A 24,509-nucleotide genomic window follows, 5' to 3' on the forward strand; every position below is an offset into this window, starting at 1 on the left:
TATAGAGAAAGGAGAAATTGAAGTGAAGAGACGAATGATGTAGGTTTGAGGTGTGGGTGTTTCGCAATTCACAAAACTTGACATATCCAAAATCGAATTGCTGTCACGCATGTCGTTTAATGAGATAGCAAGCCTACTGTTGTTGGTGTTGACCTTATCTCCTTACAGACAAATTGTAGGGCTACATGTAAAATTCAATCCAAAGCCCATCAGTATTTCAAACTTAATCAAAGAAATATTCTGCGTGAAACTGTTTTTGACACGTCTCCCTTTCTGCAGATACTGTATTTTAAAAGTTGCAGTCGCAAGTTTTAAATTGAGCAGTCCAACCCCTCATTTGATATATTTCTATATATTTCTTGAGAGGTTGACCTATTTAAGCTGATGGTTAATAAACTGCCTTGTTCCGCCTGGTCGGAGTAAGGATTGTCCGCCCATGTGTGCTCAGTTGCCAGGGTGGACAGATGGGGTGCCCTGTATCCAGGCTATTAGAATGAAAGGCCCTTTGGTGCTGATGAGACAGCCACTCCAAACGGGATGAAGGATGCTCTGCATTTTGACTTTCCTCACTTCAGTAGAATATCACATTGCGTGTAGCCTACAGTTCTTGACACTTTTTTCAGATTGTGAAGTTTTCAAAGTCTAACAGTCTGCACGTCTTGACTTAGGAGACAATTTGTGGTGTAGTGTAGCCCCATTTTAAAATTAAATTATACTAATACATTTATAGCTATTCATTTCAGATATGACAGTCAGAGTCATAATCCCTACTGATTAGAGGAATGCTATTACAATCGGTGCTATCTGATTGTAAAACCTGTTGAATTTAAAAGGCCATGTCAACCCTTTATGCAATACATGTGAAAGAATGCTTCAGTTTTATAGGACACACTCACATGATATGGGTGGTATGCTATTGACATTTTGTCTGTCAGATACTGTAAGGACCTCAGGTATAAATCAAAACAGTACACACACTCTCTCTCTCTCTCTCTCTCACTCTCACTCACTCACTCACTCGTTCATGCATACCAAAAAAAAACAGACACACCCTTTTCATCTGGCAGATTCTAAATGAAGGAACACACATATGCATTATCAAGGCTGTTGTTCAAAGTTTTAAAACTGAATTCAAAGTCATTGCACTTAATGATTCAGGAAGTCAAGCTACCCTCAATGAGTTGCTTACACAAGTTAAAAATGTAATCGCACTCCCTGTGATCACTAGGCTAAAGTTATTTAATGATAAACCAGCGTGGAACCAGAGAGTATGTGATTTTCTCTCAAATGTTCCACAAGGAAATCTTCCATGGATTCAGTGAAAGGAGGTTAGAAACTGCAATAAAAGCTTAAAGTCTCACTGAAGAACCCTTTCTGAACTAACCAGTCGTCCATCAGCCTCCAACAAAAACATCTCGGCCTGCATTCTACAAAATCATAACAAGTCTGTTGTGTTTGTGAGACAGATTTCCCAAATATTTCATGAGAGCTAAACAAAATGGACAGCGCCGTGCAGGCCCTGGAATACTGGACAGGAATCCACCGTCTGCACTGTATACGGGTCCAACACACAGCATCTCTGCAGCTTTGGCTTGTGCTGAAGGTTGTGTTGTCCTGTGCCTGTGCTGTAGGTCTCTGCTCCTGAAGCTCCATGTTTGGCATCATACATATATATATATATATATTTTTTTGTTCTTTTTTTTTGTGGACAGTGGAAATCTAGTTGCTGTGTTGCTTTGTTTTTTCGTCTTCCTTTGACCAGGGGCTGAAGCAGATGTTCTTGTTATTGCTGGCCACAAGTTATACACAAGTACTACAGCACTAATACATGCCATAAAACAGAACACACAAGCCGTTTGGGCTCAGTCTAATTACCTGGCTTTTTAATGAAGCTAATGATAAACTTTAAGATGTCATGTAATTTCTTATATTAGAAAGTAGAGTAAAGAACATAATCAGATTGGACTGTGAATATGCCATGAAAAGGTGGTCTGAGAGTTTGATCAAATCTGATTTGTTGCAAAACTCCTGTTGTGCATTTTGTTAATATATGCTCTGTGGCGGCGCTCAGCGAATATCATTTCAGTAGCATGCGTGTATGAAGGAAGTGGAAATCCATTTCGGGGCTCTATTTCCTCTCCTGATGGTGTGAGGAGCTGGTGGTCCTGCCACAGCATCCTGTGCGGGTCTGTGAATTAATTTCACAGAAAGTTGTTATTCAGAGCCAGGCACTGTGTGTGTGTGCCCTGACTTTTCAACATGACTTTACATTGTAATGCACTAGGCCTAATATGCTTTTGAGCAATCAGTTCCCACATCAGGCCCACAGGAAGTGGACTCAGTAGGTTGTGCTCTCTTGCATTGCAGATCACTGTAGACTAGTGACAGGTGTAATTTTCATCAGTGTTCATCCTGAATGGAAATAGCAGCGTTCATATTTAATTGAAATTACCGGAACACCCCCTAGACGGGTAATCAGGAGACATTCAATGTTTTCTCTACTGTTCATGGCATCTTTGCTACCTTTACCGGGCAGGAGGCACATGGCTTGAGCTAAAAGATAACTTAGAACTAGAATAAAGCTGCTGGATCAGAATGTTTGTATTGCATGTCTGTGTTGCAGACAACGTGGAGATCTAGTGTGTGGGTTCAATTTTAACCCTGTGTTTTGTTAAGAGTTAATTGTTTACACTTGCAAAAATCAAAGTTCTTTCTCAAATGCATAACTTAATACCAGGTGTATTATTGAACTGACGCTTGACTAATGCCTGATGGTTTTCTGTCTCCTATCACCCCCGCCCTACGATCCCCATGCACAGACACACACATCATTTGATTACTGTTTGCATAGAAACTGCGTTCCATCTTTTGCCTGAGCACCTTCTCTAGTTTTATGTTCCCAACGTGACACTCTCCTGCACTCTCCTCCTTCCGTTTGCCCTCCCAGTGGGGTAATTGGTGGCAATCCTCGGTTACCTGGAGGCATCAGTATGTCGGTGAGCCGAGACCACTCCGGGCGCTCTCTCCTCTTCTCCCCGGCTTGATGACCTTCCCAGACGAACATCTGCTGAAGCGGTTGGAGCCGCCGAAGGTCCAGAGAGCTGATGGGAGCAGTGGACCTCCTGCTTTGATAAGCTATTAAGCAGCACTGTGAAATAAGGACTATGAATGGAGACGAGAACAATGCCGGTTGTTCAGTTGGGTCCAGTAGTTCTGGCCACCACTCTCAGTGTGAGCCGAGTCTTAAATGTAAGCCATATCCTGATATAAGACAGCACAGGCCCCAATGAACTATTTACCAGACACAGAGGGAAAGTTAAACGAGAGCAAGGACGAAGTCAACTTCCAAGCTAATTTGCCTCCTGCCACATTACAGTAGCTTCTGCCTTTGACTCTCTCAAAGGCTTTCTCGTCGGTGAGAATTTTCCAGTATTATTCCAAGCTTATAATCCAAGAACAGAAATGAACTGAATTCATCGTTCTTGGTCGGCATTTTGGAGTCTTGTTGTCATCTGAACACAGAAAGACGTCTGCATGAGTGAAACCGCTTTAAGATTTGGGAATCTAGGACTGTCTCCCAAAAATAGTACATTGTTGAAAGGGTGAGAGCTTTGGAGTTTACGGTCATTCGCTCTTTCCATGATTGAATGGGCCTTTAGGGCCATTTGGTTGTTTGCAGTGGAAACAGAGTTGGCGTCGTTGGAACTGGAAAAAGAAGTTGTCAGTCACATCTCATTAAGTGCACAGCCATTTGAGTCAGTCATATTTTGCACAACCCTCTGTGTATTTTCTGCTTATAACACAGTGGCATTTTGAATGAACATGTTACACTGAACAGAAAAGGGCTGTGTTTATTCTCGCATCCACATCTATGTGCTTATGAATAATCTTACAGCCAAGTCTGCTATAGCCACAATACAAATGACAGGTGTTAACGAAGGCGCTGTTATTTTAAGACCTATAAAAACTGAACCATGGTGTTTATTATTAGGCTAACTGATATGCTTGCCAGGGGTAGATATAGAGAATGTTAATTAATGTTTACTTCATAAACAAGCTTAAGAAACAACCAATCATTTTACAAATCCAAGTAGTAAACAGTTATCCAAATATTTAACTACAGTAATGAAGCAAACAATGGCATTCGTTTCACAGATGAGCACTGGGAATCTAATAGTGATGAGGCATACAGTACATGTTTGCCATAATATCCACAGGGGTGAAGCATTTTCCTCATACAGAAAGTTGCCTCATGCCACTTTATATGTTACTGCTTTTTTTGCGGGGTTTGTCACCCCAAAGAATGCATTCAAATTTGATGTGTAACCTATATATTCCATATGGAATTTGTTTGACAGGCTAAAGATGCTTCAGGCAACCTCTTCCTTCTGTCTGCATTTCCTCTCTCTCTTTCTCTCTCTCTCAGACACACACACACTTATATACACTGCGTCAGTCTCACGTCATGTTTCATGTTTAGCCCTACCTGTGTGATTCACATTGTTTGTTCTTGTTTCTAAGAATTTCGGATGCTGAAACGAGTGTTTCTACATCTGTCTTATGGTATCGGTCTCATTACTCACAGACATATGACATTAATATGAAAACATTTAATCAGTTCTGACCGGTTCCAGCATTTCCATGGAAGTGGTTCTTAATCATGGTGGATGGTGCAATAATGTGCTTCTCTGAGGTTCTAAAAATTACAAAGAAGTCCGCACACTAGAGCTCCATTATTGTTTTTCCTTTTTATTCACCACATGTATCTAAATGTATCTATCTTCTCTGAGGTTCTCTCATGCACTGCCATCTACCCCTGACTCAAACTTTGGGTATCCTCTCTCTCCCTCCCTTTCTTTTTTTTTCTCTCTCTCTCTCTCTCTCTCTCTCTCTCTACAGATTTCTGACTCATCTTTTCTCCTCTCTTTCCTTTAAAAGGCGATGTTTTCTTCATAGATAACACTTGCCTGGTAGCATAATGTCTCAACCCCCAACATACAGTGCACTCAGCATTCCATATGCATAGGTTGATTGTCAGGTGATGTATATTTTCCAAGCGTCTGCTGAAGGGGCATGCCCCAAAACACCCCTGACACACGGGAAATACAACATACACTGATGTGTGTGTTTATTGTTCATTATCCTCAGATCTGTACAGCATGTAAACAACAAGGGTAAACAACAAACAAGGTCTTATGGTTTTAGAAAATCATGACGTGAGAATCCCAGATAAAATCAAAGGTGTTCTTAAAACACATGAAAGGGAGTTAATTAAGAAGGGAGATCAGGGCTGTTGCTGTGTTTTTTGTTTTGTGTTTAAAGGGTAATTGTGCCTTGTAAGTGCCTTGTAAGGAATCTACTGTTGAGAATGCCTCTACTGAAAGACTCTGCCAGAGCTGATCTCATAGATAATCTGCCAAAGGTGTAATTGAAGTATCTAAAAATATAACTGACCCAGCATAAATCTCAGTTTTAGTAAACTGTATTTTCCCACTTCTGTTGGCTTCATGCTGATAAAGATCATGGATATATTTGGTCCTCGGTCTGGCTTTCCCTGCCGGAGGCATCGCTCTCTCTTTCTCTCTCTCTCTCTCTCTCACTCTCTCACTCTCTCTCTCTCTCTCACTCTCTCTGTCTCTCCCCACCTTACCGCCACCTTCAAACTGAATCTGTGGTGTGTGTGTGTATAACAAAAGGCACCATTTCCACTTGCCTCCCTTTAACTTTCCTTCACTTTTACTTTTGCTTTACTTTTATTGACTTCCTTGGAAACTTGCGTGTTGAGACAACCAAAGCATCCTAACAGTAAGCCAGGCAAATGATTTTTTTCTGGTCAATAATTTCACCACCGATTACTTATTCAGTGTACTCTGAATTTTAACCGCTTGATGTGGCCATCCATTTATTCCCCATGAAGGAATGTGGCATGAAGTCTCCTTTAATGATTACGATGGACCCAGCTAAGGGTCAGGGTCTGAGCAATCCTGTTGAATACCCAGTGTTTTTCTAAGTTAAACTGATTGTGGCCAGTTTGACATGGCTGGGGCTGATAGACACCAGTATTTGGTCTAGACTCTTATCGTTGTAGCACAGTTTTCCTCATACCCAAGGACAAAAAGAACGAGGTCTCTGTATATGCATCCACTAGTTGTGCCTAGTTGTGGAGATTCCTCCTCATGTTCCTGCTGCCACACCTCTCAGTGTAGTTGAATTCCCCTCAAGCTTTTGCAAGAAGATAAACCAATGAACTTGATGCAAATGTTCAGCACAAATATGCTCAGGCTAACCTCATATTGTAATAGGAAAACAACTGGAAAAGCACACTCCTTAGAGGAGACAGAACGGCAACTGTTGAGAAAAGTCTGTTTGAGAAGCACTGAATGGGGTACTGCCTTTTGCATTAAGCCCCCCCTTTTCCATAGAGGGTTGTGTACCTGCTGTGGTCAGCTGTGAACCCAGTCATGATCAGGGTTCTTTGTTAAGATGAGAAATTATTATTGTCCTTGTATGCAGCAGCATTCCTTTCTTTGTCTGTGTGTCTGTACCTCTCTCTCTCTCTCTCTCTCTCTCTCTCTCTCTCTCTCTCTCTCTCTCTCTCTCTCTCACTCTCTGTACCCCCCTTCTCTGTGTGTGTGTGTGTGTGTGTGTCCTCCTCCGGCTTGCAGAAAGTCTGAATGTACACTGACATCTCCCTGGCAACCATTACCTGATAGCACAAAAGCGGCATTCTTCCTGGATTTGGGATTGCCTTTTCAACAGGATTAACTTTCAATGGCACCCTTGCCATGCTCTGTTTACCCTTGCATTTGCTAACTCTGTTGTTCTACCCCATTGTCAGTTTTGTGGTCGAGGGCCATTTATTATGGCCGACAAGCTCCTGGCTGTTACCAACCAGAATGTGAGTGGAGTCGCAGGTTGGCGCACAGCTGAGAAACGGCTCAGAGGCATAAAATGACACATCCTGCCCCTCGCAGACGGCCTCTCGTCAAAGGCCGTCTCTGTGTGCTCAGGTCCAGGGTCCTGAGGAGTGGGCGGCTTGGATTTCTCTCTCTCGCCACAGGAAGTTGAATCACGGCTCTCTCTCCCTGGAAGATAATGCGAACCAGCAGTGTGGATTAGGCGAGCGACTTCCGCTAGATAATGAAGAGGGCTTATTTTGTCGACTCAGTTATTAATTACGACTGACTAATGAAGCTCACTCGATTAGAGCTCCCAATAGACAAACTCATAACATCCTCCTTGAGTCACGGAACAGCTTCTCTCTGGACCTGATCATCACTTTCTAAGCAAATTGACCCTTCAGTTCCACAGGCCTGTTAGCAGCCTTGTCTTTCTGTCTTTACTTTTGCCAATGAGAGCTGTGTAGTTGATCTAGTTGGTGTACAAATCTTTGCTAAAGTGTGTTTGTGCACCTGCGTCAGGTGATCTGTAAGACCAAAGCATGTGGTATGGATGGCAAGAAGGGCTAGTGTTTTATATACTAGGAGGGAAAACAGCCTACCATGTGAATCTCTCTACTCTCTCTACTCTCTCTGTGTAGTCCAAATGGACTAATTGCATGTGCACATGCAATATAATTAAAAAGCGTATTCCAAATGTTTTCCTAAAACATGTGGAAACACTCTCCATGACAGCACACTTTGACACTATAATTAACTGTAAGAACCCACACTAATTATTGGTGTTCCACATTGATTGGTGTGTGGAATCACATCTATTCTGTACTTAAATGTACCCCAGTCCTTTTATTAATCATTACTTAAAATAATGCAGTCTTCTGATTGTTATTGTTGTTGTTACAATGGAATAATGGGGCTGTGATTGTAGTGAAAATGATCTCACAGCACAAAGCACAACTCACACCTCTGCCTCTATTGCTCTCTGCACTGAATTCAATAACACTCGTTTAAAATGTGACACATGCAAAATATGATTCTTCTTTTTTACTGCCTTCATTTTTACAGCACCTTTCTCTTGGAAAGGGACGTTTTCACTTGGAGTCAGTTGTGAAATATAATCAGGTGGAGTCCAGAGCTGCACGTTGTAAGGTTGTCCCCTCTAAACCAGGGTCAGTCATTAGTCTCTCTTGAGCTTAGTAACCATACGGATATACTTGCTTGAGTTACACTGGCTGGGTCATACTGTAGAATTAATACATTGTAAATTTGGCCTCTTGTATGATTAAAAAATCATCTTAAAAAATACAAGAGGGTTGCTGTTTTCTTTTTCGTTATTAATTTTTTATTTAAAATGGTACAGTATCTATATGAAAATATAGAATTTGTCCAAACTGATACCACTGTAGTGGAAGATTAGATTCATAGATATTCCATTGCAGAATGTTTCCATTAGTGCGTGCGGATTTGAGAAAAGCTTTTTGTAAAAATGTTGGAAATATCCCTTGTGTATAAATCTGGAAAGAAGCCAGCCGGCCAGATTAACTCCCACACAGAACCAGATATTTTATCCACTGAAGCAAAGCCGCACGTATAGACGACTGCAATCCAGAGCTTCTGAGATTTTAATATCGAAGCTCTTGTTTCAGCATTGAGACGTGATTATCCTTTGGCGAGTAATCACCCGTCCCTGTGTATCAGTGGGTGATTGGGCCAAGCTTAAATGGCCAAAGGGTCAGAGGTCAACTGCGCCAGTTAGGTCGTTTTCATAGCGACGGGCCAGAGCTATGCTCGGAATGTACCGAGGGTGTCTACACAGGCGGCTGTTCCTGACACTGTTGGGAGAATCCCTGAGGGGGGTGGGGAGGGGCGAGGGGCTCACTGTTATTATCTCCACACCAATTGACCAAAACATGTCCCTGCAGATTAACTGATAGAGAGTGCCCTTCCTCCAGCAGCGAGAGGACAGAGTCTGCCCACTGCGTTTTTGTCAATTCACAAGGACGAAGCGGGGAATAATGACAGGCTAGAGGAACTGCACTTAGCGTGTGGCGTGTGGTCAGAGCCTGGCACGTGAGTCACCTGGCTGTTTTATTTTTCACCTCCAGCTGATTTCTGATGCACTCTCTCTCTCTCTCTCTCTCACTGTCAGCTGGCCAGGGGCTGGACTGTTGTGAGAACGCACAGCTCTCGCACGTTACGGCACTCGCACCTGCTTGCTGCAAACGATCTCTTCATGTAGCATCCACCATGCTGTGCAGCTGTGTGGCCCGCCGGGGAAAAAACACACATCCCTCCCCCATCTCACTCTTCTCTCTATCCCTCTCTTCTCTTTCTCTATCTCCCTTTCTCTCCTTCTCTCTTCCTCTCTCTACCTCTCTCTTCTGCTCTTGATTTTGGACCGGAGGCCCTCAGGCTGCTGCCATTGGCTCAGTCACTATTTCATCTCCGCTGGCCGGGACGGTGGAGATGCGGAGAGGCTCGTCGTCGTCGTCACAGGAAATGGCCCGGCAGCTGTGCGGGGAGTGCAACATCTGTTCCGAGGAACAATGTTGATGTCACCGGTGGACGGCATGTGAAAACTGTTTGGTCGTGTTGTTTGGGTTGAGGGGGCCAGCGAGCGGACCTGTTGAAGTGTTGACGCCGGGGCTGCCTGCTGTGTTTAACTCAGACGTGACGCTATGCGCCGCACGGAGCATAGTTTAAAACAACGCCGATGCATGTTTAAAATGCCATGAGTGCAGCTGAAGGAAACTGAAATGCATTGTATGACGCAGTCCCTCTGTGGGGTGTTGCAAAAAATGAGTCTTTCTCTCATAAAAAGGCAATAGTGGATAACACACCAATTTACTCTGACAAAAGGAGATCCTTGAGACTGCTGCTAAATCCTAAGGCAGCTATTGACACATTAAATAACTATGTATTAACTTCTACATATATGTGCTGGTCCAGAGGCTCGAAAAACTTTTAGCAGTCCGGTTAAAAGATTTCTCCTATAATATGTAAGGTCAGAAATAGATTGCATTGATAGATGCATTTCAACCAGCAGGCCATACTGTGTGTCCAAAGCAGCACCACTGACACTAGCACCACAGCAGCATACTGGGACATGTCAGCCCATTAGCAGTGACTGTCTCGTACTCATATATTCAGTGTTGGACACTTTTTACTGAAAAATGTCCTGCTATGCTAATGTTTTTTTTTCATTTCTAATATGCATTGGGCTGCAAACAGACACCCTCTGGGAATATCTCCATGTCTCAGTGAAGTTGCTCATATTTCAGAGCTTGATTTGGTGCCAAGACATTTTTGTGGAGCTACACCCATACACTGGAAATGAAGAGTGCCCCCCACCCCCCTCCCCGTCTCTGTCAGACCCAGATGAGAGACGGGAGACAGACTGCAAGAAGGCCTTTTGTGTGTGTCTGCTGAGGGGGCGTCATTAAAACAACTGGCTTCGGATGTGATGATAACTTCAAACAAGAGCAGCCATTGTTTCGGGATGTGCTGGCTGCCACACTCTGGGTCCTCTCGTCCGTGGAAAGGATGACTCTCCTCCCTCGAGCACAACAACCTACACAAACATCGTCGGCTCATACTTCCTTTCACTTCCATTTTCATCCCAGCAACTAAAACGGCCCCTCTTCCCACCCCACAGGAGCTTGTGAAGTCACAGAGAGTGTTGTGGAATGGCAGAGAGCGAGAGATGGTCTGCATTAGTTCCTTATTCCCACTTGGAATTTTCGTAGCATGACCACGCAGCGCCTTGCTGCCGCTGTGCCCCAGACCCAGAGCGCTTGGCCCCGCATTTGCATTTTACGCATTGCGATCTGATGCGTCATGCACGAGTCTCGGCAGGCCACGTTGGGCGTCACGCTGTGAAACTGTGATTGGACGCAGTGTTAGCACATACGAGGCTGAAGAAAACAGATTCCTTCCCATCCTTCTTGGGTTTTTTCCGGAGTCAGGGGTCAGACCCTGCAATATTTCATTCTGCGTTTGTGTGGGTGTGTGTGTGTGGATGTGGGTGTATGTTGGTATGTGTTTGTCTAGGTCTGTGTCTGTTTGTACGTGTGCCACTTTGTATGTGTGTGCCTGTGTGTGTGTGTGTGTGTGTGTGTGTGTGTGTGTGTGTGTGTGCACGTGTGTACGTGTCAGTGTGCATGCATGTGTGCCAGTGTGTGCTAGAGGAAGAAACTATTCATCACTGGGCCCAGAATGGGCCCTGCTGGCTGCGTAGTAATGCGTAAAACAGAGTGTAACGGTGAGTAAGAGATGACTAACTGAAACAGCCTACGGACTGAAACCCCAGCCCTGCACTGAGCCTTACCTTCCCTGAGCTCATTTAAAGACGGCTGAGCCTGGCGCCCCCGTCATCAGGATCCTGTTTTTCCTATTTTAGACCACTCAGATGCCACAAAACCAGAGCTATTTAACCCCTGCCTTGTGCACAAAGACACAGATTGCGAAAGAGTCTATCTGCAGTACTGGTATAGAGTGAGTGGCCATACAAACATGGCTAGATGGTTATAGGCGGGAGATGTCATTCCTCTGTTTATCCTCTGAAGGTCTGTAGCAGGGTAAGGGTTGGGAAACCGTGGGTCAGTAGGGGATTCCCAAATCCAGCTGCTTTGTATTCCCGCCTGGAATCATGTGTGAAATGTGTGGGTTTTTCAGACTGCGGTGCACCCGTTTCATTTTTTCTCCCCGCCATCCTTTTATTGCATAGTAAGGAGGATGTCTCAAACGGGAAAAGGACACAGCAGTTTGCCTTCCCTAGAATCCCTACCCACTCACTCTTTCTCTCTCTCTTTCTCTCTATCTCTCTCACTCACTCACTCATTCTTTCAATCACAAGCTCGCTCTCTCCCCAGACAGACTCTCTTTCCTGTGTGAATGATGAAGTGGTGTTGTATGCAGGACCGCTGGCAGTGGGACTGAGGGCTTCTCCTTTGAAGCATGAGACGTTGCTGCTTGAAGGAAAAATATGTGTGTGTGTTTCCCCCCCACTTCACATATGCGCATGTCAAAGCATTTTTTGAAGAGCCTGTGTGTGTGTTTTTTTTTAAGGAATGTAAAATATGGTCTGTGCAATGACAGATTTCCTGGTATGAGCAAAGCAGAGATAGTGTGTAGTCGTGTGTGTGTGTGTGTGTGTGTGTGTGTGTGTGTGTGTGTATGTGTATGGTTAGGTGTGTGTGTGTGTGTGTGTGTGTGTGTGGTGTGTGTGTGTGGTTAGGTGTGTTTGTGTGTGTGTCAAGTTAGGTGTGAGGGTGTGTGTGCGTGTGTGTGTGTGCGTGCTGGGGGTTGGGGGTCGTGGGGGCTTGAGGGACTCTCATTCTCACCCACCCAGCACCTCCTGATGACCACGCAGCCGCTCAACGCGCGCTGTGAGGGAAGCGCCCGTGGGAGCCTGCTGAACACAGTGCCCAGAGGAGCCAAACACTGGCCCACTCACAGCCATGACTGCACTCTGAAGCATCCTTGCCATAACACCTCCGATGGGAAGAGTGCAGAGTCAAAGGCTCTCTTCCTGTCCCCCCCATCTCTCTCTCTCTCTCTCTCTCTCTCTCTCTCTCTCTCACACACGCCTACACAAATCCCCTGGACCCAGCTAGCATGTTCCCTAACAACTTCCCCAGTGGCATATATAGTGCCATGGGATATTTTTCTGATGAGTGAGGGTTGTTTATTGCCATAGAGTGCTTCTGAGTCTCGCCATCATGACCCTCTTGCAGTCCTTTACGCAGCCAGGAGGGATGTGGCAGAGGTATTTCTTCAGGGGTCGGAGAATAACCTTTTACTCGACAGCTGTGTCATGATGCAAGCATAAATTTATGGAAGGAAAACAAGGTAGCACCTGATAAAACAGATGCTCACCTGCTGTCAGTGTGTGAAAGATGACCTTTTAACAGCCAAGAAATACACTTCCAGCATGTTGACCTTCATATGCCATAGTCCACTGTGTTGTCCAAACGACTATCATGCTATGTTCAGTTTTTATATATGGACTAAGAAGTAATTTGCCATCATAAAATGAGTTGACTTTACAAAGACGTTCATCTCCATTTTCGTAGCAGAAGTGCTGGTTTATATTTTATACAATATCACAATACATCTTAATAAGCTAGCATCAATTATCTGTTGTGTATATGTGCATTAATAGATAGTCATTGATAGCTGAATTGTTGAACCACTGTAGCACTGTTCCTTATGGTGCACAACACCATTCAATTAAGTGAATGCAATAATTATACACTCTTGCTATAATGAAGAAAGGATTTGTCTCTCTGGAGCTGAGGAAGAACATTTTCATGTGAAAGTGTAATTGATACTATTCATGCTGAGAGGCCTATGCATTCACTTGTGCATGGCTCCATTGCTGGTAGAATAGCAAGTCTGTGTGCATCTGGTAAACTCTGAATGCTGAATATATCATGAAATCAACATGCCACCACTGCCAGAAGACTGACAAAGCCTAGCAGTAGCTGGCCACTGGGCTAACTTTAGCCTTACGGGCAGTGTTTGCGCGGCCCTTTTGACCAACATTCCTCTTAAGGCTCTGAATAAACACTGCCAAACTGCAACATCGAGTGTCTACAGCAACCTGCTGATGGAAAGAGCCGAGGTTCTCCACAAGGAGCAAACATGACCATTCTTACCCCTCACTCTCTCCTCTCCTTGCAGGGAAATAACTTAAAAGGTAAAGGAGCTTGTCTACATTCACTGTCTGTCCACTGTTAAAACAAGACATTAGTGTGAATATTAGATACAAATGTAAAGGAAAGAACCTATAGATAGATAGATAGATAGATACTTTATTGATCCCCAGGGGAAATTCAAGAATAGGCTAGAATGTATGGAAATGTACACATAGAAGGCCTACTGTTGTTTCAGGACTGGCTTGGATCGCCTCATATGTTGCTCATTGAAGTTTGAAGCTCTTTAGAAAATGCCACTCCCTGTTCTCATGTTGGCCATACATTACAGTGTGTGGAGGCAGCAGCAGTGGGCTGGTGATTGCGTGCTCCGCCGGGCTGTTTCAGCAAGACGGGAATTACGCAGCTGTGTCATAAGGTGTGTCAAACACTCCCATGGTCTGTATCACAGATGAGCAACAAGGATGCCTGGGCTAAAGAATTGTGAAATGAGTTATCACTGCTCTTGGTCAATTCTCTTATCAAAACCTTTATGAGAGATGAGTGAGTGTGTCAGATTCACGTAATAAGGTTTCCCCACACTTTCACCTCCCCACATTAGTCAGCCACAGCATGCTTGATTTATTGTGTTGTTTATAAATTGGTGTTAAAACTTAACCAGGAAGTGGGGAGGATTGAAAGGAACCACTTTACCATTGGAGTGTTTCTTTTATTTTCTTTTTTGTTTAACTCCGGGCTTCCTCAAGTGCTTCCTTCAGTTGGAGGTTAAATTAGCCTTGAGGAGGGCCACTGGATCTCCTCTGCATCTGGCCCCAGGAACACACGTGGCCCACCCTCCCAGCGTCAGCACCCCTCACGCCCCCGTCAGCCTCCCCAGAGCCCGGTCACATCTGGCCTTGCACCGTGGCTCTTTGACCGGGGCCCCATACCAGGAACTTCCTGCAATGTCAGAGGGGGCCATGCTGGGGAGGGAGAGAGAGAGAGAGAGAGAGAGAGAGGACATCCTCCTCTCCTCCACCCCCTATCCCCCCTTCATTTGATGTACCCTGAGACCCCTTCTCCCAGCGGTCCCGTAGATTCTCCCACACAGAGGAGGAAGTGATCTCAAATTCAGCAAGAAAAGAGCGAGACCGACTTGAATTCAATCTCACTCATCTCGCTACCTTGAAGCTCAGAAGAATCTCATTACTGCACGTCTATGTGTTTGTGAATATTTATCTTGTAGCGGGCCTTGTGCGCCTCGCTTGAAACAATGCTGAAGGATGCTGTGTGTGCCCGCCTGTCCCTCCTTGGACTGTTTGGACTTAGTGGGAGAGGGAAGCGTGGGCTGAATGCACAGGAAGCACTGAGGAAGTTCTTTATTTTCCTTGCTAGCCGATAGCGGGCCTTTGAGATTTGCTGCGATGCTCTGGAAAACGGAGTTAAAGGACACTAAGAAGCATCACAGACTTTGTTCTGGTTCCAAAATGGAAGAGCCAGGCCAAGCTGCAAGTCCTTCCCAAAAAAACTCAACAAAATAAAGCAAAAAAACCCCCATCTGTTTTGTCTACTTGTGCGCTGAAACACTATTTGCTAGAGCTGTGTGGTGCATCACTTAAAGCTGAAAGCTGGGCACTCACCAGCTGGGTCGCCTTCTCTTTGTTTCTGTGTAGTCATGGCAAAGAGAACTGGGCAATTGTTCACCTCTCAAACGGAAGCCTTAATATGGACATTCATATGACATTGATTTTTTTTTGCTGTTGTTGCAAAGGAAATGGCTTGCTTATGCAATATAATTCCCTTTTATTGTTGAGAGGGGGAAAATAAATACAAAAAAAATCAGTTATACACACCGCTTCCTTCTAATCATGGATACATTTTCCACTAACCAGATTAATCCACTCTGGCTGGAGGCTAATGTTATTGCAGGCTGTAAAAGAGGGGAAGAGGCCAGACATGGCCATGTGTGTCCTGTGGACCATCAGTCACCCATCAGCAGCACCATCTCAGGGCCACCATCATCCCATCTCAGGAGCCCCAGTGGCCAGGCTTCAGGCCATAGGCTACAGGCCTCGCAAATATTTTTGATCATAATCTGCCCCGCCAAGAGCGACACCTCCACTCTCTTTGATTATGTGGTGTCCGAAGTACAAGTATGCCTTGAGACGTGCATTAGAACACTCATACGCCCATTTTCAGAACCATTTCTTCCACGGTGCTGTCGATGCGCGAAAACATGAAGGCTTTCAAATTTGACCGCAGAGCAAAACCATTCACCATTTTTTGTCCCTGCAGTCAGTGCTTTTGTGGTGTGGTAATGCTGAAAGCCTGTTGAGATTAACCTTCCCACGCCCTCTCTTCAGAAGCCTCTTGAAGCGCCACGCGTTCACACAAACATTGCTCCACGTGCATGGGAGGGAATGTTCTGTACACCTGTAGCTCCGGGGCAGATACCTGCTATTGTCTCACACTTGCTATTACATCACAGGAAGAGAGAGAGGGAGAGAGAGAGAGAGAGGGCAGTGCAGGCACTCTAAGAGGGCAATCCGGTCCAGCCCATACCTGTGTCAACCTGGCAGCCTGCCCAGTGAGTTGACAGAACATCTGGTGGAAGTGCAGCATTCAGGCAGGCTTTTATGACCATACGCAGGTAGAGTTTATATGAGGTGCACCTGGCACTCCAGTCATGCTGACCTCATCTCTCAAGTGACATGCCAACTGGATAAGCACATGTGTATCTGTCTGCTTGTGTGGGTGTGTCTGTGTATACATGTGCATTTCATGGTCAATTTCTTTTGAGGGGTTAGATATTGTTTCAACGAAACTGTGTTGCGTGAAATTGTCCTTAAGTTCCCCAGTTTTCTACACCATGCAGAATGATTTCGAATTCCTTACTTTTGGGATACCTTCTTCTACATCAGCACTTCATTTACAGAACATCTGCATCATTATCTCCTGTCTAGACTGTTATCTACTACATACATCTACTGATATTCTAGCAATTATGACGCGTTCCTTTGTGTGTTTATGCACAGACACATATCCCCAGGCACTTCATACCATTAGGAATATCTGCATTTAATTAAACAGCATGTGCATATTTCTTCTGTGATTCATAGGAACAGCACACGCTGCCACTGACAATTGCTTTCCATATAGTCCAAGCCTGGACTGGTTATGGACCAACCCTAGATAGCCGCTGGAGGGACTTTACTCGGCCAAGCCTTTGTTCCTGTGGCGTCGGGAAACAGGAAATGAGTAACTAGTGCTCATTAGAGCTCTACTGTTTATGAATTCATCCTCCTTGGAGCATGAGAGGTTGCCTGCACAATAGATATGGCTTTGTTACAGTGACAGCCTATTGTAAACATGCACAATACAGGGTTGGCTCAACCCTTCAGTGGAAACACATTTATGATTTAACCCCTGATACTACATTATCAATAAAATAAAAGAAAACTCTGCTTTATTGCTCACACTAGTTTTTGGAGACCTGGTTTGTCACATGGTTTCTGTTGTGAATTGTTTGTTTTGCGTCACCTGTGTGATGGTGCAGGAACTAATCAGAGTTAATGAAATCTCAGCCTGTGGACTAATTAAAATGGGCAGCTCAGGGCTGTAGCTTGTCTCCAGTACCTGGCTTCTGGACAAGGTGCATTTACTCGCTATAGTCTCAACAGGCTGAGATTAATGAGAAGTGGAGAGAGAGAGATGGAAAGAAAGAGAGATTGGCAGATGTTCTTTCCTCCTACCTCTAACCTCTTTGGTCTTGTCTAAGGTAATGAAGTAAAATAGAAATCCAGAGAATTACACAGGTGGGAGGCAGGATGTGGGCTGGCTCCCTGTCACCAGCAAATGAAAAATGCAGGCTGCCATTTCAGTTGAACAAAACCATTTGGGTCCCAAGACCACTGCACTTCCCATTTACAATAGTTTTTACATACATTTGTTTTACTGGGTTGATAAGGAAGAACCAACATGTAGCTTTTGCATATGCCTGAGAATGTGGATCAAGTCACAAACGTGAGTTTCCAGTGAATCCACTCTGAATCTCGGTGCAGTTTAGCCTCTTTCGTCAAGTGCCGACATTTCCTTTAAGAATGCTAACAAGCCTTGACAACTAGAAGAGAAGACAAACAAAATCATTGTTTGTGTTACAGTATGATCATGGCACATAACAGCACTTGTATCCGTCATGTTTCTGAAAGACCAGAGCAGACTGTAAGACTAAAACATAAATACGTGTTCATCATTTTGCAACTTAGTCTCAAGCAGGTGATTTTATAGTAAAGGGGATGCTACAGTAAAGGGGATGTACAGTATGTATCAGGTGGTGACTCAGAATTAATGTGTCACGACAAGACTTTTTCTGTGGATCTGAACTTGTTAGGCCAGCTGTTTTGTCGTTTTGCTTATTTTGTGATTCTATCCTAAACACACTCTGTTTCTGTCTGTCTTCATAATGCTGCATCTCTTAAAACACATTACTCACTGAAAAATGTAGATTTGATGATCCAGGTAATTTGCTGTGTATTTTTGAGTAGCTTTATTGTTTCCCAAAAGTGACAAAGGACCTTGGGAACAATGGTGCTTCTGTTGAGACGGTTTAGATGTGTTTGCCGACAACAGACAGCCGCAATTTTTCTCTAAAATGACATAATTATGGCTTACCGGTAATTATCTTATATCTTCTCTGCCATCAAAAGGTGTTGCATGAACAAAGTTTTTCTATTGTGTTATTCCGAGTGGGCTTTGATAAAGATGCTGTGGTTAATTTGCTCTAAGCTGTAGTTTCATTTGATATCTAGCAGGGTTGTGCACAATTCGAATTACAATTCTGCTTTTTGTTTGCTACCACAATTGAAATGCAAGTGAAATTCAAGAATTGAATTGGAATTTAAGAGCCAGTTTCAATTTAATTCTGGAATTTTGCACAAGCCTGATATCTAGCATATCATTCTACTAATATCAATCTGTTTGTCTTTGCCTCTTTTGATTAGATTTTTTTATTTTCTAATAGTCAGGATTAACCCAAAATATACTGGTTAATGTAGATGGAATGCCTTCTAGATTGTCAAAGCATATTAGAACTACTGTAACAAAAGAACATAGCAGTACACTCAGAGTAACTAAATAGAGCATCTATGGGAGTTTTCAGCAGATATGTACACACTTCAAACCCAGAATGGCTTAGGGACACTGTGTGATGTAACACAATCAGAGCAAGCCAACTCAAACCCAATCTTGTTTCATCTTTCCAGTTTTTTTTCTGGATTCTAGTCAGTGTCTTATATCAGTGCAGTTATCTGCATAGTCCTAACCGAACCTTGGAGTTCTCAGTTTTTCCTGTCAGTGGTGCAACATTCTGGGTCCATGGAGTGTAGCTGTATTCATTTTATTTATCTTGGCCCAAAACAGACTCTTTCCACTGCACTGAAGTCTAGTTCAAACAAACGCCTACCATTTTAGTGAGCTTCAGTGAATCTAAATCCAGGTTCACATTTGCTGTCATGGTTTTTATGTGGACTGGATGTTATGTGTTCCTGTGACTTTTTTGTGAAACATCTTTCCATGTCTGTACTGCTACAGTAGCAGAAATATAAATTGCCAGAAGCTAGTTGTCGAACTGAGATGTCTGTAGTGACAGACATGCAGTCTCAAACCTGTAAGAAGCAATACAGTTCTCATTTTGTGACTTATATTTGAATATTAGTTTTCATGAAAGCATTGAGTGCACTGCACACACTGACTGATTTCCTTTCTCTCCCCATGCAGTATGTCAAGGTTCAAACAACAAACTGACGCTCTTGGGCACACATGATGATCACTACCAAAACCTAGTAAAAATGTACAGTAACTGCACTGTAGTCCTGGAGAACCTGGAGATCACCTATACCTCCGACCAGCATGACCTGTCCTTCCTAAAGGTGAGATGTCACTCAACCAGCAAGAGCTATTTTTTTATAGTGCTCTAAATAAATGTGTTTATCTGTTATACCTACATGCAGTGCTAGTGAAAATTGAAACGTGTGTGTTCGAAAGATGTAAACATTGAATGCAAGAGATGTGCTTTGTGATGTTATTTCTGTGAAGTTTATTCCCCTCGTGAACATCCTTTCTCACAGAATATTCAGGAGGTTGGAGGCTATGTTCTGATTGCCATCAACACGGCTACCAAGATACCGCTGGACAACCTGCACATCATCCGAGGCCACACCCTCTACAATGACGAGTTTGCTCTGGCAGTGCTGTCCAACTGTAACAAAGGCACCAACGCCTCCGTGACCAGGGAGCTTCACCTCGGAAACCTCACAGGTGAGACCTCACAGGTGAAACCATACAGGTGAGACCTCCACAGGGCCTCCGATATACTGACACCTGACTAGCCAGCATGCCCTTACACCTGACTTACAGTACATCCCCAAATGATGCATCATTCATTTAGTCAAATCCACATGCTAAATTGAATGCAGTGGAATAATGAAGATACAGTGTCTTGTCAGATAGACTGATTTAATGAAGTCATTATCATAGTTACAGTAAGTCACTGGCTTGGGCACACAGTCAGTCCGTGTTAGCCGTCTTACGAGGCTTACAATCACATCTGGTCTGTTGGTGTATGCAATGGGGCAAAAATCTCCATCTTTGTGTCAGGTTACAGTGGCCTGCTTTGTGGCATACTTCTCAGGCTGATCCTCACAGATGTGTCCGTGGAAGAGGAGGAAGTGAGGGATTAGCAATCAGACTTTTGGTGTTTGCTTTCACGTTCACAGAAATTATCAATGGAGGTGTGAAGTTCTCTCACAACTGCCTCTGCAATGTGGAGACGATACAGTGGGCGGACATTCTGAACATGAAGAAAAATCCCAGTATGGACCTCCCTACTCCGAAATATGACAAATACTGTGAGTATTCATGTGCCTTGTTTAACAACTGGTGCTTAAATTAAGTTGATTGCCGCTTAAGAAAGCTTTGTTTCATAAAGACATCGGTGGGTACATTCATCATAAACTATGTATATAGACAAGAAATAGGTACCTATTGACTGTAAGATGCATAACATTTTGTTTTTTACCTGTAGGTAAAAAGTGTGATCCAAGCTGCCCTAATGGATCTTGTTGGGCTCCAGGTTACCAAAATTGCCAGACGTGTAAGTCACTTTAATATAGCATAGATCTGGGCAGAAAGATCCTGTGAAATGACAACTCGCTGCTTCTGCCTGTTATCTGATTAAAAAGAAAAGACTCACCACATGCCTTAGCCAGCTGACTACATCTCATCTTCTCCATGTCGTCTTTCTCCTGCTTTGTGTCGCTCCCGCAGTAACCAAGACGATCTGTGCGGATCAGTGCTCGGGCCGCTGCAAAGGGCCCCGGCCTATTGACTGCTGTAACGAGTACTGCGCGGCAGGCTGCACCGGACCCCGGCCCACCGACTGCATGGTGAGCCTCCCAGCCGGCCAACTGACCGACCAGCCCCAGAGCTGAGTCAGCCGCAAGTCTCCGAGCTGTAATGTGAAACAGCTGTGCTCATGCAGCCAGCTCTTTAATTAGTGTAGTTTTAGCTTTTAGTCTGATGTGCTGACTTGGGATGTCTTATGTGAGCTTGTATTTCTTAGATTTGTAAGTGTCTCCGGAGTTGCACTGAAGCTTGCCAGCCAGCCAGGAATATGTTTTTCAGTTTAATGTATACCGGTATTATTTTTTCCTATTTCATGTACATTTGTGTTTCAAGTGTATCATGTGAACTAGCTGTAATATTGTTGCCTGTAATATCATTGTGTTACCATACAGCTATATAAAGAGGTAGCATTGCACGTGCATATGCATTATAATGGAAAGTCTTTGAAAAAGCTCCATTATTTACTGATATCTAACAATTTAACAGACATTTAGGGCCATAATTTACAACAAGCAAAGTTCTCATGCATGAACTATAACTATTGTTTGGCATGTTGGAGCATTGAGCTGACTCATCAGTGTTTGTGGTTAAGGTCTTGTCAACGGTGTTACATTAGCTTGTCAACAGTGTTAAATTAGTTAAATTAAAATTTTAATTTACCTAGTTATTAAAGCTATTAAAGCTATTTATTAGCTTTAGTTTTACGACTTTGCACTTCCTTGCAAACTTTGCACATCCTACAAATGTGTGTGTGCGCGTGTGTGAAAGTTATATGCGGAATCACATTGACCGTGTGACTTCAGATACCAGTAAATTGTCATGTCACAGACGACCAGACTTTCCTCAGAGGCGATCGCTGATGATGGGCCTTTGGTGGGTGCTGTGCTGGAAGTGAAAGCCTTACTAACAGCTGGCTGCAGCTCGCTGGCTGTGCGGCTAAGCTAGTTGGTTGTCTCCCCTGCAGGCTTGCAGAAATTTCTCAGAAGACGGGACGTGTAAGGAGTCCTGCCCCCCCCTCATGATCTACGACAGCACTCTGCACCAGCTGGTCCCCAATCCATACGGGAAGTACAGCTTTGGAGCCACCTGTGTGAAAAAATGCCCACGTAAGGAGTCAGCCTGTGCAACTTTTTTCTATATCCCTGTTCATTTTATCCCTGTTCATTTGATCTCACGTTATCATGTTCAGGCATGTCCCCAAATATTTATGTCCCCAAATATTCTTCAAATTTCACTCGACTTTAGTATTCAGTCAAGTGCCCATAGGGGTTCAAATTGTTGCATGCTGGCATCTCTGGTCAGTGCTCAGTGATCTGTGATCAATGTCTGGCCATCCTGGTTAAAATATAAACAGTCTGAACAAACCAGGAGAATGACTGAATCATAAGTTGTGCGTATGCAACATAATTCGAGTGCACACCTCAGTGACACCAGTTGTCAGTCTCACAAACACAGATTTCAAAACCTTGCTTCTGACACAGGTCATACTTTGAATTTCTTAAATGGATGGCAAAGCCATAGACACAGGTGTTTTGGAACACTGACACAAAAATACTTTTTGAGCTTTTGATTTGTACAATCAGACCCAAATGGTTGTGAGTTACATTAAACATTGTGTGCTGAATCTTAATTAGTTCACTTGAAACAGCCAACTTATTATAGGAGTATGCAGTTGCAATGAGCATGTACAGTTAGGAGTTAAGAACATATGACTGTATGCATTTTTTATCAAAATTGCGTGTGATTAATTGCGTACAATAACAATGACCAACACTGTACCTTAGGCTGTTTGAAATAAAGACTGATTACGCAACTGCTTGTGCAAATGATTGTAAAGGCTTCGCCCATATCCTCATGTTGTGATTGAAATGTGTTAAAGATTAATGCCTAATCAGTTTGATACCATCCGCAGATAACTATGTGGTGACGGACCATGGAGCATGTGTGCGTTCATGCAGCTCCAAGCACTATGAGACCGAGGAGGGAGGGGTCAGGAAGTGCAAGCCCTGTGAAGGCCTGTGTCCCAAAGGTAAGCTAGTGGCCTACCTGTGTCCTTTTGCAAATCTCATCTCAACTGTATGGGAGGTGGTAGCGTAGTGGCTAAGGAGCAGTTGTGTCCACAGTTGTGCCCTTGAGCAAGACACTTAACCCCAAGTTGCTCTGAGAAGAATGGCCCTTGTAATATACAACACAGCTGATGCTCCACTGGAAATGACTAGTTTAGATAACTAGTGTCTTTTTGCAAATCCCATCTCATCTCTATGAGTAGGAGCCTAGGTGACAGTAAGGGTAGGGATCCAGCAGCAATCCTCCTCCTCCTTATCTTAGGGGCAGCCGTGGCCTACTGGTTAGGGCTTCGGACTTGTTACCGGAGGGTTGCTGGTTCGATCCACAACCAGTAGGAATGGCTGAAGTGCCCTTGAGCAAGGCACCTAACCTCTCACTGCTCCCCGAGCGCCGCTGTAGCAGGCAGCTCACTGCACTGGGATTAGTGTGTGCTTTACCTCACTGTGTGCTGATTGTGTTTAACTAATTCACGGATTGGGATAAATGCAGAGACCAAATTTCCCTCACGGGGGTCAAAAGAGTATATATACTTATACTTATACTTATACTTATACTTATCAGAGAGAAGATGTTCCCTGAGATTGTCTATATGTGTTTTTTCAGTCTGCCATGGCCTCGGAATGGGAAAGCTGAAAGACATCTTGTCAATTAACGCCAGCAACATTGACACCTTTCAAAACTGCACCAAGATAAATGGCGATGTGGCGATACTCTACACAACAATTCACGGGTGAGTTAAAAAGGCCCATAGCTTGGTTAAGGTAATGTCTCAACATTGACACTCTTTTTCATTTGATGGACTGTGTGAAACCACAATACAATGCAATCACTTTGATTTCTCCCATAAATGTTTAAATTGTAGAAAAAAATGTTTATCAAGGAGGTCCTAAATATAATTCATTGTGATTTTCAGAGATAAACATACAAAAACACCAAAGTTGGATCCTGCCAAGCTTAGCGTATTTGAGTCTGTTAAAGAAATCACCGGTAAGCTAATTATCCTAAATGATATGATTTAGGCTATCAATATAATGTGATTTGCAGAAGCTAAAACTCAAATTGGCATATTAACATTTTTAAAGCAAGCCTGTATAACTCTCTCCTAACTGATTGTGTCTGAAGGGTACTTGTTGATCCAGGACTGGCCTGAAAGTCTAACCTCCCTTAGTCCCTTTGAAAACCTTGAAGTGGTCCGTGGGCGAACCAAAAAACAGTAAGTCACCCACAAAAGAGTGACTGTAGTGCAATGAACACATCAGGGAACACAACTCATCACTCTTTCACATTCTCAAAAATGTAAAAGAGTTCCAACTGCTTCCGACCAGTTTAGTAGCCTTTAGTATTTGCATTGTGTTTTCTGTAGCACTCTTACAGTATGTCCATGAAAGCCAGCAGTTCAAACACTAAAACATGTGTGTGTGTGTGTGTCTGTGTCTGTGTCTGTGTCTGTCTGTCTGTCTGTCTGTCTGTCTGTCTGTCTGTATGCCTGTCTGTCTGTCTGTCTGTC

General features: G+C 43.7%; 1 protein-coding gene across 1 annotated transcript in view; it reads left to right on the forward strand.

The window, feature by feature from the left end:
• The window catches only part of egfra (epidermal growth factor receptor a (erythroblastic leukemia viral (v-erb-b) oncogene homolog, avian)), a 46,459-nt gene that overhangs the window by 653 nt on the left and 21,297 nt on the right, over window positions 1-24,509 (forward strand). The window contains exons 2-11 of the mRNA XM_042101004.1: window positions 19,310-19,461; window positions 19,660-19,849; window positions 20,308-20,439; window positions 20,616-20,684; window positions 20,858-20,976; window positions 21,900-22,041; window positions 22,848-22,964; window positions 23,606-23,732; window positions 23,916-23,989; window positions 24,125-24,215. Of these exons, the coding sequence (XP_041956938.1) occupies window positions 19,310-19,461; window positions 19,660-19,849; window positions 20,308-20,439; window positions 20,616-20,684; window positions 20,858-20,976; window positions 21,900-22,041; window positions 22,848-22,964; window positions 23,606-23,732; window positions 23,916-23,989; window positions 24,125-24,215 (1,213 nt within the window). The remainder of the gene's footprint in view (window positions 1-19,309; window positions 19,462-19,659; window positions 19,850-20,307; window positions 20,440-20,615; window positions 20,685-20,857; window positions 20,977-21,899; window positions 22,042-22,847; window positions 22,965-23,605; window positions 23,733-23,915; window positions 23,990-24,124; window positions 24,216-24,509) is intronic.

This window comes from Alosa sapidissima, chromosome 1 (genome assembly GCF_018492685.1).
Source record: "Alosa sapidissima isolate fAloSap1 chromosome 1, fAloSap1.pri, whole genome shotgun sequence".
Taxonomy (NCBI): domain Eukaryota; kingdom Metazoa; phylum Chordata; class Actinopteri; order Clupeiformes; family Clupeidae; genus Alosa; species Alosa sapidissima.